At 64.9% G+C, this 12,028-nt stretch overlaps 4 protein-coding genes across 7 annotated transcripts; 2 read left to right on the plus strand and 2 right to left on the minus strand.

Moving 5' to 3' along the window:
• The first annotated feature begins 794 nt into the window (after nucleotides 1–794).
• Nucleotides 795–1,999, plus strand: HSPB6 (heat shock protein family B (small) member 6). Its single transcript, XM_031963802.1, has 3 exons — nucleotides 795–1,043; nucleotides 1,378–1,500; nucleotides 1,618–1,999. Exons 1-3 carry the CDS (start codon nucleotides 831–833, stop codon nucleotides 1,810–1,812), a joined length of 531 nt encoding a protein of 176 aa, XP_031819662.1. The 5' UTR covers nucleotides 795–830; the 3' UTR covers nucleotides 1,813–1,999.
• Nucleotides 2,000–2,055: 56 nt separating this feature from the next.
• On the minus strand, nucleotides 2,056–5,744 carry LIN37 (lin-37 DREAM MuvB core complex component). 3 transcript variants are annotated; one of them, XM_031963796.1, is made up of 9 exons: nucleotides 5,074–5,738; nucleotides 3,809–3,884; nucleotides 3,480–3,530; nucleotides 3,367–3,396; nucleotides 3,058–3,143; nucleotides 2,692–2,858; nucleotides 2,455–2,595; nucleotides 2,251–2,324; nucleotides 2,056–2,168 (listed from the first exon to the last, which is right to left on the minus strand). In XM_031963796.1, the coding sequence occupies exons 1-9, from the start codon at nucleotides 5,276–5,278 to the stop codon at nucleotides 2,087–2,089; spliced, it is 912 nt and encodes a 303-aa protein (XP_031819656.1). In that variant the 5' UTR covers nucleotides 5,279–5,738; the 3' UTR covers nucleotides 2,056–2,086. The 3 variants fall into 3 exon arrangements, with proteins under 3 accessions (XP_031819656.1, XP_031819658.1, XP_031819657.1); XM_031963798.1 differs by having other exon boundaries at nucleotides 4,856–5,200; XM_031963797.1 differs by lacking the exon at nucleotides 3,367–3,396 and having other exon boundaries at nucleotides 5,074–5,744.
• Nucleotides 5,745–6,698: 954 nt separating this feature from the next.
• PSENEN (presenilin enhancer, gamma-secretase subunit) lies at nucleotides 6,699–7,806 on the minus strand. The gene is made up of 4 exons (XM_031963805.1): nucleotides 7,683–7,806; nucleotides 7,438–7,526; nucleotides 7,183–7,287; nucleotides 6,699–7,071 (listed from the first exon to the last, which is right to left on the minus strand). Exons 2-4 carry the CDS (start codon nucleotides 7,496–7,498, stop codon nucleotides 6,932–6,934), a joined length of 306 nt encoding a protein of 101 aa, XP_031819665.1. The 5' UTR covers nucleotides 7,499–7,526; nucleotides 7,683–7,806; the 3' UTR covers nucleotides 6,699–6,931.
• A 2,075-nt stretch (nucleotides 7,807–9,881) lies between these two features.
• Nucleotides 9,882–11,980, plus strand: IGFLR1 (IGF like family receptor 1). Of its 2 annotated transcripts, none has more exons than XM_031963792.1 (6): nucleotides 9,882–9,989; nucleotides 10,531–10,723; nucleotides 10,805–10,995; nucleotides 11,089–11,236; nucleotides 11,312–11,476; nucleotides 11,551–11,980. In XM_031963792.1, exons 2-6 carry the CDS (start codon nucleotides 10,567–10,569, stop codon nucleotides 11,934–11,936), a joined length of 1,047 nt encoding a protein of 348 aa, XP_031819652.1. In that variant the 5' UTR covers nucleotides 9,882–9,989; nucleotides 10,531–10,566; the 3' UTR covers nucleotides 11,937–11,980. The 2 variants fall into 2 exon arrangements, with proteins under 2 accessions (XP_031819652.1, XP_031819653.1); XM_031963793.1 differs by having other exon boundaries at nucleotides 11,321–11,476.
• Nucleotides 11,981–12,028: the final 48 nt, after the last annotated feature.

Genomic DNA, 12,028 nt, shown 5'->3' on the forward strand with positions numbered 1-12,028 from the left:
CGGCCACGCCCGTCCCAGCACTCCCCCCCACCGCCCCGCCCCGCCCCAAACACACCCACCTGGCCAAAAATCCGCCCTAAACCTGCCCTTTACAACCCGCCCATACTCTCCCCGCCCCAACCCCCCCCAAAACACCCTTTCCACCCACACCCCAAAAACTCCACAAAAAAACCCCCCCCCAACTCCCTTAAAAACAAACCCCAAAAACCCCTAAAAAATTAACCCCAAAAGGGGCCCACTCCCACACATCCAAACTGTATCTCCCCCACTTTCCCTCCGGAATCCCTGGAAACCTCCCTCCAAATTTCCAAATCCCCGGGCAAACCCCCCCCTCTCCCCCCTCCAAGCTGGGGCCATGGCAGGAAAGGAACACCCCAAACAAAACCCCCCCTCCCACATACCGGTTCACCCCACCCCACCAAGGCAACCCCAAAAGGGAAAAACACCGGCAAATCTCCACTCCGTCAAGGCGGCAAAGGGCCCCCCAATGCCAAACCCCCCCCTTCAAAACCCCACCCCCCTCCCCCCCCGGGCCCGGCTTCTCCGTAAACTCTCCCGCCCGGTTTTCTCCCCCAACTCCCCAAACACCCGGTCCCTCTACCGGCTTCGGCCTTGGGGAAAACCGGGGTCTCCGCCAACCTGGAAATCAAAATTGCCGGCCCTTTCCCCTCTGGGGCATCCGGGTCCAAAACTTTCTCCCTCCTCTCCCGGTGGCAAAACTTTCTCCCGTCCTCTCCCGGGAAAGGGAAAGGGAAACTGGGAAGGTGGGGGCCCAGTATAAAGGGCCAGGCCGAGTGCCTGCTGGGGACTTGCTGCTGCCCAGCCTGACCATGGAGATCCCTGTGCCCATCCAGCCGTCCTGGCTGCGCCGCCCAACCCCCCTGGCATTCCCCAGCCTGACCACCCCCACCAGGCTCTTCGATCAGCGCTTTGGGGAGGGTCTGCTGGAGGCTGAACTGGCTGCCCTGTGCCCGCAGGCTCTAGCACCCTACTACCTTCGGGCACCTAGCGTGGCCCTTAGGGCTGATCCTGCTCCTGGAGAGGTATGAATCTTCCCAAGGCCACCTTGTCAAGGAGGGCATGGCTCCCACTTCCCAGCCCCTCCTGTCCTGACTCCTCGGGGTCTTTTTGTTGAATGCCTGCTCAGCTAGGGGAGGGGAACTTTTTTCAAGGCCAGGGAAAACTCCCGCCATTGCCAAAGGGCCCCCAGTCAGCTGGAGAGAACCTTGGCTCAATTTCCCTTTCCTCTTGAGTGCCCCCCAAGACCGACCCCTCCCCAGGGGACCCCTTTGGCGTTAACCCTTCTCCCTGTGCCCGGAGACCAGTGTGGTCCTCCCTCGGGTACCCCCTCTGAGCTCCCTCTCCCCTAACCTACAGGGGACCCTGGCCAAGGGGGAGTTCTCCGTGTTACTGGACGTGAAGCACTTCTCCCCAGAGGAGATCAACGTTAAGGTGGTGGGGGAGCACGTGGAAGTCCATGCCCGCCACGAGGAACGCCCAGTATGTTGGGAAGGGGGGGCAGAGGCCCAACAGGGCCAGGTTGGGGGGAGCAGAGGAGAAGGCGGGGGGAGGGGCATGAGTCACCCCGGCCTGAAGGGGGGTGCTATCATATTGCAGGATGAGCACGGCTTCATCTCCCGAGAGTTTCACCGCCGCTATCGGCTACCAGAGGGGGTGGACCCCGCCGCGGTGACCTCAGCTCTGTCCCCCGAGGGGATCCTGTCCATCCAGGCCTCAGCCACCACCCCGGGGACCCAGGCAGCTGAGCGCACTGTGCCCATTGCCCAGGGAGAAGTGTCTGGGGCAAAGTAGGGGGGGCACTCCTTCCTCCAGCTCTGACCCTGCTGTCAGCTAGCTCTCCCTGGGTGCTGGCCCCCATCCCCAATGCCTATTCCTGCCCCCCAGGTCCCCCCCCCTCCTAGCTCTGTCCTTCCCGATGGCCAGCCCCAGCTCTGGAGAGTCCCTGCCTCCAGGACCCAATAAAAGCCCTGGACCTCTCCCCCCGTGGTGTCCAGTCTGTGGGCTTCGTGAGGGGAAGAGAGCAGATGGAGGTGCTGGGCTGGGGGACGCTTTTATTGGGGGAAGGTCACTGGCGCTCATACATCTCGCGCAGGATCTTCATGCTCTCGGAGTACCGCAGCTGGTTCCGATGGGAAGCCTCCTTCCACCTGGGGGACACAGGCTGTCAGGGCCGGGCCGGCCTGTGGGCCGTGGGGGGTGGGAGCAGCTTTGGGGCTGGGGGCCGCATACCTCTGCCTGATGCGTTTCCAGCGCTCCATGTTGCGGTAGATGAGGGAGGACATGGTTGGGGCTGTCTCGGGGGGCTGCGTGGCAAGAGGGGGAGGCAGAGTCAGGCTGGGGAGCCGCCATAGAAGTACCCTCTTCCCCCCATAAGGCCAAGACCCGGTTCAGCTCTTCCCCAGAGCTCCTGGAGGGGCTGCAGCATCCACTTACCGGGTCCTCAGAGGCCTCCTGGCCCTCTGGCCGAAGTGGGGAGGGGATCCTGGGACTGGGGGCTTCCCCAGGAGGGCAGGGGGCAGTGGGGGGCGGCAGCTTGTACACATCTCGGCTCTTACCGTTGGTGACCTCGGTTCCCTTGGGAAAGAACCGGCCCCAAAACCCCGTGTCAGGTATGGCATGGGGAGGGCAAGGCCCTCCTTCCTCGCTGCCCCCCAGCCCTGGCGTCCTCACCTCCTCATCCTCCGGCCGGGGAGCTGGGGCGGGGCTGGGCGAGCGCTCTGGCTCCCGCACCGAGGGGCAGTTGCGCATCCAAGCCCGGCAGATGGGGTAAAGCGGCGTGTTCTCACTGAACTGGGCCAGGTCCACGCTGCGGTCAAATAGCTTGATGGTATAAGTGTCTGGGGGGTGAGGGGTGAAGGTCACAAGGACGCCAGCGAGTGCGGGCTGGCCAGCTGACCTCTAAGTCCGGCTCTGCCCCCCCACCCCATCCCAGGCCCATTTTATAGACGGGGCCGGCCTTGGACTGGGCCTTGGGCTTCCTGCCGGGCCCGGGGCTGCTTGTCCCCGACAACGCCTTTCTCCCCGACCAGCACTCACTGGGTCTCTGCTGTCCCCCCTCAGCGAGCCCATCCTCCATCTCCTTCCTCTTCTTCCTCCTGTGATGGGGGAACCGGGCTGAGGGCCTGTGGGGGAGAGGGATGGAGAACTGACTGGACAGAGGCTTGAGGTGGACCCAGCCCAGGGGGCCCAGGGGGCCTAGGGGGCCTGGAATGCCACAGTCTATTGCAAGAGAGCAGAGGGGGCTGGGCCACACAGGAGTGGGAGGAAGGGAGGCTGGGATAAGGGGGAAGAGTGAAGGGAGGGCCCCAGAGACAGCCCAGGCGGAAACTGCCCCCCCAAGCTTACCGTTTGCCAGCTGAGGTGAGAGAGCAGTCCCTAAGGGAGGAGAGAGGCAGCGTCACCCCGGCCCCGGAGCATCCCACGTGGCCCCCTCCCCCCAAACCTGGCCAGCGACCTACTTGCTGTGAGCATCGGAGGGTGTTTTCCCGGCCTCCTCCTCCAGCTGGTCCCTTTGGGGGAGACAACAAGCGAGGCTCAGAACCGAGGGCCAGGCTCAGACGACCTCCAGAATCAGCCCGCTGTGCGGCTGGACAGCTCCGGCCCCAGAGGCTGGAAGCCCGCCGGCTGCCTGGGCTGGACCCTGGGGATCAGGCCCGTCCTCCGGGGTCTCCCCAGTACCTCACCAGCCCTAATCACCAAGCTCCTCCCTCTCCCCTCCCCCAGAGGAGGCTCTGAGAGGACGAGGACCTTCTGAACTCAGCCCAGCCCCCAAAGCTGCCCCCCTCACCGGTCCACGTCGCTCTTCTCCAGCAAGCACTGCAGGACGGCATCCAGATGGTTCCTGGCTTTGGACATCTCCAGCTCTGAGGGGGCAGAGAGTGGTCGCTGCCGGGAGGCCCATGGGCGTGTGGCAGAACAGAAGGAAGGGGGGGGCGAGCGGGGCCAAGGCTCTCCCACACAGGAATCCTCAGCCCTCCCTCCCATCTTTTCCTTCCTCCCCAAAGTGCTTGGTCAAGTGGACGGAGGCCCTATCTCCCCCCTTCCCCGTGGTCCTGTGTGAACCCTGACATCTTTCCCTCCTGCTGAGTCTCCTTCATCCCTCCCAGCCCACTCCCCCACGGGCCCCGGAGCTCCCTCCCCAGATTCCAGGAGCCAAGAGCCTCCCCTCGAGTTCTGTGCCTGGGAGGGAAAGGACTCAACCTGTCTCCAGCCCCTGGGCCCTCCCAGGCTCGGCTCCAAGCCTGCCTCCTCCAGGCAGCCCTTCCTCTCAGAAGGTGCCAGCAGCCATCCCAGGCCCTGCCTCCCACCCCCATTTCTCTCCCCTCCAGGAGGCTCTTCATCCTCCCCCTCCTAGCAAGTCCTCATAAGCTTAGGGTTTCTTCCAGCAAGTATATTCCCTTCTCTCCAAAGGCCAGCTCTCTTTCTGAATCCACTGCTCCCCGATGCTCCCCCTCCTCTTCCAAGCAGCCACTTGCACCTGTCATTGCTCCCATCTCCTGGGATAGTGTTCCCCAACGCTCCCTCCTCCTCCTCCTCCAAGCAGCCACCTGCACCTGCCATTGCTCCCCCCACTCCCTCAAGCAGACACCTGCACCTGCCATTGCTCCCATCTCCTGGGACAGTGCTCCCCAACGCTCCCTCCTCCTCCTCCAAGCAGCCTCCTGCACCTGCCATTGCTCCCATCTCTTGGGGGCAGTCTTCCTCAACGCTCCCTCCTCTTCCAGGCCACCCTCCCAGATTGCTGTCGCCTCCTAGTCCCGGCAGCCCTCCCGGATCGCTTCCTCCTCCCCGGGGGTCCCCGGGAGCCTCCTCTGACCACCTGATCCTCCCTTACCTGACTTTTCCACTTTCACCTTCACAGGGAACATCGTTCCGGCCGGGCTCGGTTTCCGATGGGGGCAGCGGGGTACCCAGCAGTGCCCCGGGGCGGGGACGGGGGCAGGGGTCAGGGGTCAGTCCGGGAAGTCCGGGGTCAGAACTGGGGCCAGCCACGAGGCAGATCTGAGCTCAGGTTTGGGAGGAGAGCCTCTCTCTCAGGCCAAGTAGTCTCACCTTCCCGGCCCGGGACCTGGGGATGGGCCGTGGACAGACAGCTCTTCACCTCCGTCTTAGGCCACCGCAGCGGCTTAGGTCCCACGGTCTCACCCTTGCCCGCCCGCCCGTTGCTTCCATTGGGCAGCGTGGCCGCTCGTCTCCGGAATAGACCAATCAGAAGCCTTAACGGCCACCTCCCGCTCGAAGCCCCACCCCCAACCATTCTTCCGGAAACTAACTAACGTCCCCCGGCCCAGCCGCGCGGCGCCTCATGGGAGGTGTAGTTCGTGCCCCGATCTTCCCTTCACGTGTCTCCTGAGTCTGGCCGCGCGAGGCACTATGGGAGGCGCAGGCTGAGACTGCCGCCACGGTTCCTGGGACTTGTAGTGCCAACGGCTTAAAGGGGCTCCTGGAAGAAAAGGGAAGGAAAAACTCAATCTCGTGGCAGTTCTGCGTTGCTAGGCAATGGATGCCGCCTCTGAGCCAAGGAGCGGCGGCGCAGAGCCGATTCCTAGTGCAGGTTCAATTACTGATGTGGCAAGTGAGGTTCATGGGGTGGGGCATTCTGCTGCCAAGGGTCACCCCTTCAAGATCCCAGCAGCCGAGAGTCGAGAGGGATCGTGCAGCCGAACGCGCCCTCCCCCCGCGCCTGCAGGTCACTGTGCACTTCTGAGCCTCCTTCGCCCTCCGCGGTCCGCCCACGTGGAGCAGCCGTTGCCAGAGTCCAGCCCTCCCGGTTTAAACCCCGCCAACAGCCCGAGTTTCGCTTTCCTCATTTATCAAATGAGGGGGTGGCCGAGGCCCCCCGCCCCTCCCCCACTCCTGGAAGTCAACCTCTCTCCGTTCCGCTTCTCCTTCCCTCAAAGGCCACTTCCTCCAGGAAGGCTGCCCTGACTGTCGCCCGTCCTCCCCCACCCCCGCGGGTCCGCGCCGTCTGGGGCATCGTCCCAAGAGAACGTTAATTCGGGGGCCCCGGAGCCTGGGGCGCTGTCCGGGCCGCGATGTGCGTCTTCTGTCATTGCCTGTTTTATATATTCTCCGGGTGGCTCCGTGTGGAATGGAGGGAGCTGGGGGGGAGGGGAAACCTGGAATCAACGAGTCCCGAGTTCTAACCTAGTCTCAAACACTTCCTGTCGGTGTGACCCTGGGCAAGTCCGCGGCACCTTGTCTTCCTTCCTCCATTCCCTCATCTGCAAAAGGAGCGGAGGAAGGAATGGAAAACCCCTCCAACGTCTGCCGAGAAAACCTCAAATGGGGTCGCAAAGAACCAGACGACAGAACAAGAAATAGGCCCTGTCCGCATCTGCATATTCTCTAGCCTAGCGTTACACCCATCACTGAACTGGACCGGAGGCTGGTCCAGAGTCACTAGGTTCTGGTTCTGGGTCCAGGCCTTCTTCCCCGACAAGTGATCCTTGCTCCTGCGTCCCGGAGGGGCCGGCGCCCCCGAGTCCGCCCGGGGGTGGATGATGCTGCACGTACAAGCTGCCCATCGCCGAGGCGACGAGGGAGGCTAGCCGGCCGCTTGTGGTTTGGATCCTTTCTCCGCATCTTCCCAGATCTGAGATCCATGACTCCAGGGTGTGATCTCTCGGGGTTTGTTCCCACCCCTCCCGGAAGGAAAGGGAGCAGGGAGCGGCGGCTCTCATGGAATATGGGTTTTTATTTTTATTTGGGAGTCTCAATGGAGGCTACAGGGGAAAGTGGGAAATTAGTCAGGGAGAGGTGTTCCGGCAGCCGTTCCGGCCGAACAGAAGGCTGGGGGTACGCAGGGTAGGAGATTTCTCCTCTTCTTTGGAAATCATACTGGTCCAGCGCCAGAGATAAGGCGGGTGAGAAGGGCACCGGGCCACGAACCGGCGGAGGCTCGAGCTGATCAGGGTATGCCCAAAGGGATGGTGAAGGACAGGTAGTCGCCCAGGGCGCCCCAGCGGGCACGATTGATCTGGAAGATGGTGATCCAGGAGGTCAGCGCCACCAGCCAAAAGACAAGCCCCAAGGCGGAACGCCAGACGTCTGGAAAGGGAGAGAGAGGGAAGAAAAAGAGGGGCAAGTCAGGTCTTGCCCCCAGACTGGTGAGGGGGCCAGAGCGTCGCTGCCCTCACCCCGGCACCCCCAGAGACTTACAGCCTTTGATCTGTCCCTGCTCCTCGTAGGCTGGCGCCAGGAAAGCCTCTCGGAAGAACCACAGGACGTTCACCAGCCAGAGGAAGGGCAGGAGCGCAAACCCCCCTGGAAAGGCAGGAGGGTGGGGGGCGTTAGCGGGGCCACCCCCCGGGGGGCACCAGAAGGCTCGCCCTTCTGCGGGCACTCACCACGCTGGCTACTCCCTCCCGGGGGGCGAGGGGGCTGAGCCCCCCCGGGGCGCCCGTGCCCGCTCACCTAGGTAGTACTTCCGGCAGAGGTTCAGCTTCTCCTCATTGGACACCCGTTCCAGGTTCATCCTGGTCCAGGAGGAAGATGAGGAAGGGCTGCAGGGAAAAGGAGACAGTCGGGGTCGCCAAAGTCCCCCGGGCGGTGCAGGCCACTCCTGTGGCGAGTGAAGGGGCGCCGAGTCAGCGGAGGAGCCGCCCCCGACCCGGAGAAGGGAGAAGAAGGGGGCGAGAGATGGGGGGGCAGTCCCCTACCTCACCGGAGCGTTTCCTTCCTCCTTTCCCAGTGCGCTTGCGCCCAGTGCCGCCGGGGCTCCTGGGGCTTGTAGTCCATGCTCCGCGCGCACGCGCCCTGCCCTCGCTCGTAACCCTCCGCCTCCCTCGGGAGCTCTGCTCTCTGCCTCGCGCTCAGCTTCGGTCTCTCTCGCCTCGCGATTGGCTGGGAGGGGCGGTCCGGGCAGCCTCTCGGCGCGGGCACCGCCCCCTGCCCGCTGGACTACAATTCCCAGGGACCCTCACCCCCAAGCTAGCCGGAAACTCGCGCCTATAACCGGAGGTGACGTGCGAAGCAGACAGGTGGAGGGAGTCCGTGAAAATGGCTAAATGTTCAGCTTCGATTTTCGGGGCAGAAAAACACAAGTGCGAAATGATAGTGACGATAGGAGGGGCGGTCGCGCTGGGGACCCAGCGCCGGAGTCCCCAGGGGAGGGGCGGCGGCGGTCTCCTTTTGACAAGGTCCTGGGGGGAGGGGTGGCAGGTTCCCCCTTGATGGGGGAGGGGTAATAGGTCCCACTTGATGGGGGAGGGGTGGCAGGTTCCCCCTTGATGGGGGAGGGGTAATAGGTCCCACTTGATGGGGGAGGGGTGGCAGGTCCCGGGGAGAGGGGAGGCCGGGTCCCTGGATGGGGGAGGGGCAGCAAGGGCCCTACCACCTCATTCACCCCAAACTCTCGCACTTTTTCAGGGTTAACTGCCCTTTTTACTTTAAGATCGGGGCTTGGAGGCCCGGGGACGGTGCTTGTGACTCCACCACAAGCCCCCGTTCCGTCAGGGGAGGCGGCCGGGCCCCAGGAGGAGCCCCTCCCAGCCTTGCTCGCTTCCCGGCGCCGCCTCTTCCGTGCCCGCTGCCCCAGCCTTGGGCCCCTGGCTGACCCTCTTTCCGCCCTCACCTCCGACCGTGCGGCGGAGCCCTCAGAAGGCGGCCGGGCCCGGCCCCACCGCGAGGGCTGGGCAGGGGTGGGAGTGACGGGAGGTAAGGGGCCCGCCGGGCTGGCCGCCCCTGGGGGGAGGGGGCCTCCGGAGTGGGGGGAGCTTTGTGTGCTGGGGGCCGCGACATGAAAGACTTGAATGTCAGAACTAGGGGAAGGCTGGGGGGGGGGTTGCTTTAGCCCCAAGACCCTTCTTCCCCCCGAGTTCCCCAGGCCGCGGAGCACTGGCGGTTTCTTAGAGGTGAGGGGAGCTGGCCCTGGGGGAGACGTGGGGGGCTGCCCCACTCCCCGAGCCTGACCGCGCATCCCTCCCTCCCTCCCTCCCGGCCGCAGGAAGGGCTCTCGGAGCTGCAAGAAAAGCGCGGGGAGATGCAGGAGACCAACGCCTGCGATAACGGGGGCCACCTGGTCGGCGACGTCTGCCTCAGGGTGTTTGGGCCGCCCGCTCTTGGGGCCCGTGCCCCCTCCCAGCCCGAAGCCTCCCCCATCCCTTGGATTCCCCAGCAGTCTCCTTCCTGGGGCCCTGGGCCGGCAGCCCCTGCTCGCCGGGGCCTTCCCGCCTCCACCTCCCGGGCCGGCGGGAAGAAGACGCGGGCGCGCTGTGACCGAGCTCAACAGCCGCTGCTTCAGCGGGCAGGCCGCGCAGGCCGCGCCGGGACTTCCGGGAGTCCTGCTGTCGGCGACAGGAGATGGGGGCGGCGGCGTGGGGGGCGAGCTGGGCTGCGAACCCACCTGCCCTCTGATGCCACAGCGAGTGCGCCCGCGGCCCATCTCCCGGGACCTTCGCCGGCAGCTCTCTGGCCGTGGCCCCAGAAAGTATCGGCTGGGAGCAATGGGAACGGGAATGGGGGTGCCGACCCCTTTGTTGACCCCGCGAGCCCCTGACGCCTTTCCCCAGGGGATCCTCGCCCACAAGACCCAGACGGGGACCCCGGCCTCGGCAAAGGAACCGACGGCGGTCTCCGGACCACCGCCACAGATGCTTCTGAGACCCCTTTCCAGGACAGCAGCTGCTGCGGTCTTCCCCACCCGACTTCTGGGGACCCACACGGGAGGAGCAGGAATCCCCCCTCCCCCCAATAAAGTATCTGGTCTGTCCCTTGGCGTCTCTGTGCTTGGAGTGGCGGGGGCTGCGGCCGTTGGGGCGGGCAGGGAGCAGGCACGTGCCCGGCTGGCTGGAGAGGTTCTAGGCGCACCCTTCGTTTTACAGAGGCAGAAACTGGGGCCAGAGAAGTCTTCCAGAGTCCAACTGGGGCCACCCCACCCCCACCCCAGGTGGATGACTGGCTCTGCCCGGAAAGGGAAGTTAAGGGAGGGGCTGGGGCTCTGAACCCGGCGGCAGGACCAGCATCAGGTGCCGGGGTAGGGGTAGGGAGGCTTTGGGACCTTCTTGTACCCCTTAGGACTTTGTGGGTCTGGGGGAGGGGAGGCCACCGGCTCGATGGGCCGGATTTGTTAAGGGGAAGGGTTTCCGGGGACGTGGCAGAGGCCAGTTTTAGGGACAGGGCCCCGCAGGGTCTCCTGGGTCTTGGAGACAGGAAGTTGAAGGGCCAAAATTTGAGTCCTGGGGGGGAACGGTGTTGGGGTCCAGGGGCTGAAGAGCCCTGGACCTTAGTTGGGGGAGAGCGGGTGGAGAATCTCAAAGCGTGAATGGGGGGGCAGGAAGCAAAACCTTCTGGAGAACACGTGGGGTCTGGGTGGAGAGGGGGTTCCTGGGCAGGAAAGGGCCATTTGAGGGGCACTGAGGGGGGCCACAGGAGGGGTTCCCGGTGGGGGATGGGTTGCTCTGAGCCCGGCCTGTTCCTCCGGCCTGAAGAAGCACCATCTGGGTGGCGGGCGGAAACTCCGCTGAGGTTTTCTCATGAAGCTCTCGGTTCCCTCGTTCCCTCACCCAGGGAGGAGCTGTGACTGGGCAGGGGCTGCAGCCGTCCATGGGGCTCCGCCTCCTGCTGTGGGGGGCCACCCTGCTGTCCTGGGCCTCGGGCTTGGTCCCAGTCTCCTGGCGCTGCGGCTTCCTGGAGTACTGGGACGGGGACTACAAATGCTGCAGGCGCTGCGTGGAGCGCTTCGGACCCCCCAGATGTCCGGGTGAGGGACGGGGACGATCCAGGCCAGGTGGGCGCCCTGGCCGGCTGGGCACCGAGCCTCTCCTCTCCCTCCTCCCCTCAGATTACGAGTTCACCCGCCACTGCGGGGTCACCGGCGACGGCAATCAGCTGGATTTCCCCTTTGCTCCATGTCCACCTGGGCTGTGCAACAGGAACTGGGCCGAACAGTGCGGGCAATGCCCAGATCGACCTCTGCCCCCGGCCCGACCCCCTGCGGCCCGGGATGGACGCCTCCAAGTGCGCTGCTCTCCAGTAAGTCCCTGGTGGGGGGTGGGGGGCAGGGGGCAACCTGCTGAGATGAAGGCCACCAGCCTCAAAACCTGTGACCCTTTTCTGCCTCCCAAGAAACCCATACCCTCCAGGAGTCTGTGCCAGATGGAAAACGCAACGGTGCCCAAGATGCCCACCGCACCCTCATCTCCGAGCCCCCGAAGTCCAGGACCGAGCCCTGGGGAAGGCCCCAAGGGGCCGCCTCCGACCCTGGTGCCTCCTTGTAAGTGCCACCACCCCCGCCCCCCCACCCCCTGACCCCACAGCGGGGCCCACACCCCACCAGAGCCTTTTTCAGTCTTTGCAGGGAGCATGGTCTGGTTCGTGGTGGGCGCTGCCGCCTTTCTAGCCACAGGCCTGCTGCTTTGGGCCGCTGTGCAGGTGGCGAGGCGGAGGGCCGACAACAAGAAGGTGGCACAAGCCGGGGAAGTCTGGAAGTTCTTCCCCCTAAGTGAGGAGTCTGGTGAGTGGGGGGGAAGGGGAAGGGGTGGGCACAGGGGCTCAGGACTCTCGTTACCATGTCCCCTTTCCTTCCAGTGCCTCCCACTTTGGCCCGCCAGCCCCTCTCGCGACTTCTGGACGAGCTCGAGGTGCTGGAAGAGCTGGTGATCCTGCTGGACCCCGAACCTGGGCCCTATGGGGGTTCTGCCTGGGGAACCACTCGACATTTGGCTTCCCGCTACGGGCTCCCGGCCTCCTGGGCCACCTTTGCCTACTCCCTGCGGCCAGCCCACTCCCCGCTCCGAGCCCTGCTGGAGACGGTGACGACGCGAGATCCCACGGCCCAGCTGGGACAGTTGGCCCACCACCTGAGCCAGCTGGGGCGTGGTGACGCGCTGGGGGTGCTGCATAAGCTCCTTCAGCCGCCCCCTCCCCCCAGCCCAGCCTGGAAGCCCCCTGCCGTGGGGACAGATCCTTTGTAAAAAGAAATAAACCAGGCTGTCCCTGCACGCTGGCTCTGTGTCCTAAGTGGGGGAGGGGGGCACGCCACGCAACCGAGTGCGGGGGGGGGGGG

This window comes from Sarcophilus harrisii, chromosome 3 (assembly GCF_902635505.1).
Source record: "Sarcophilus harrisii chromosome 3, mSarHar1.11, whole genome shotgun sequence".
In the NCBI taxonomy this organism is placed as follows: domain Eukaryota; kingdom Metazoa; phylum Chordata; class Mammalia; order Dasyuromorphia; family Dasyuridae; genus Sarcophilus; species Sarcophilus harrisii.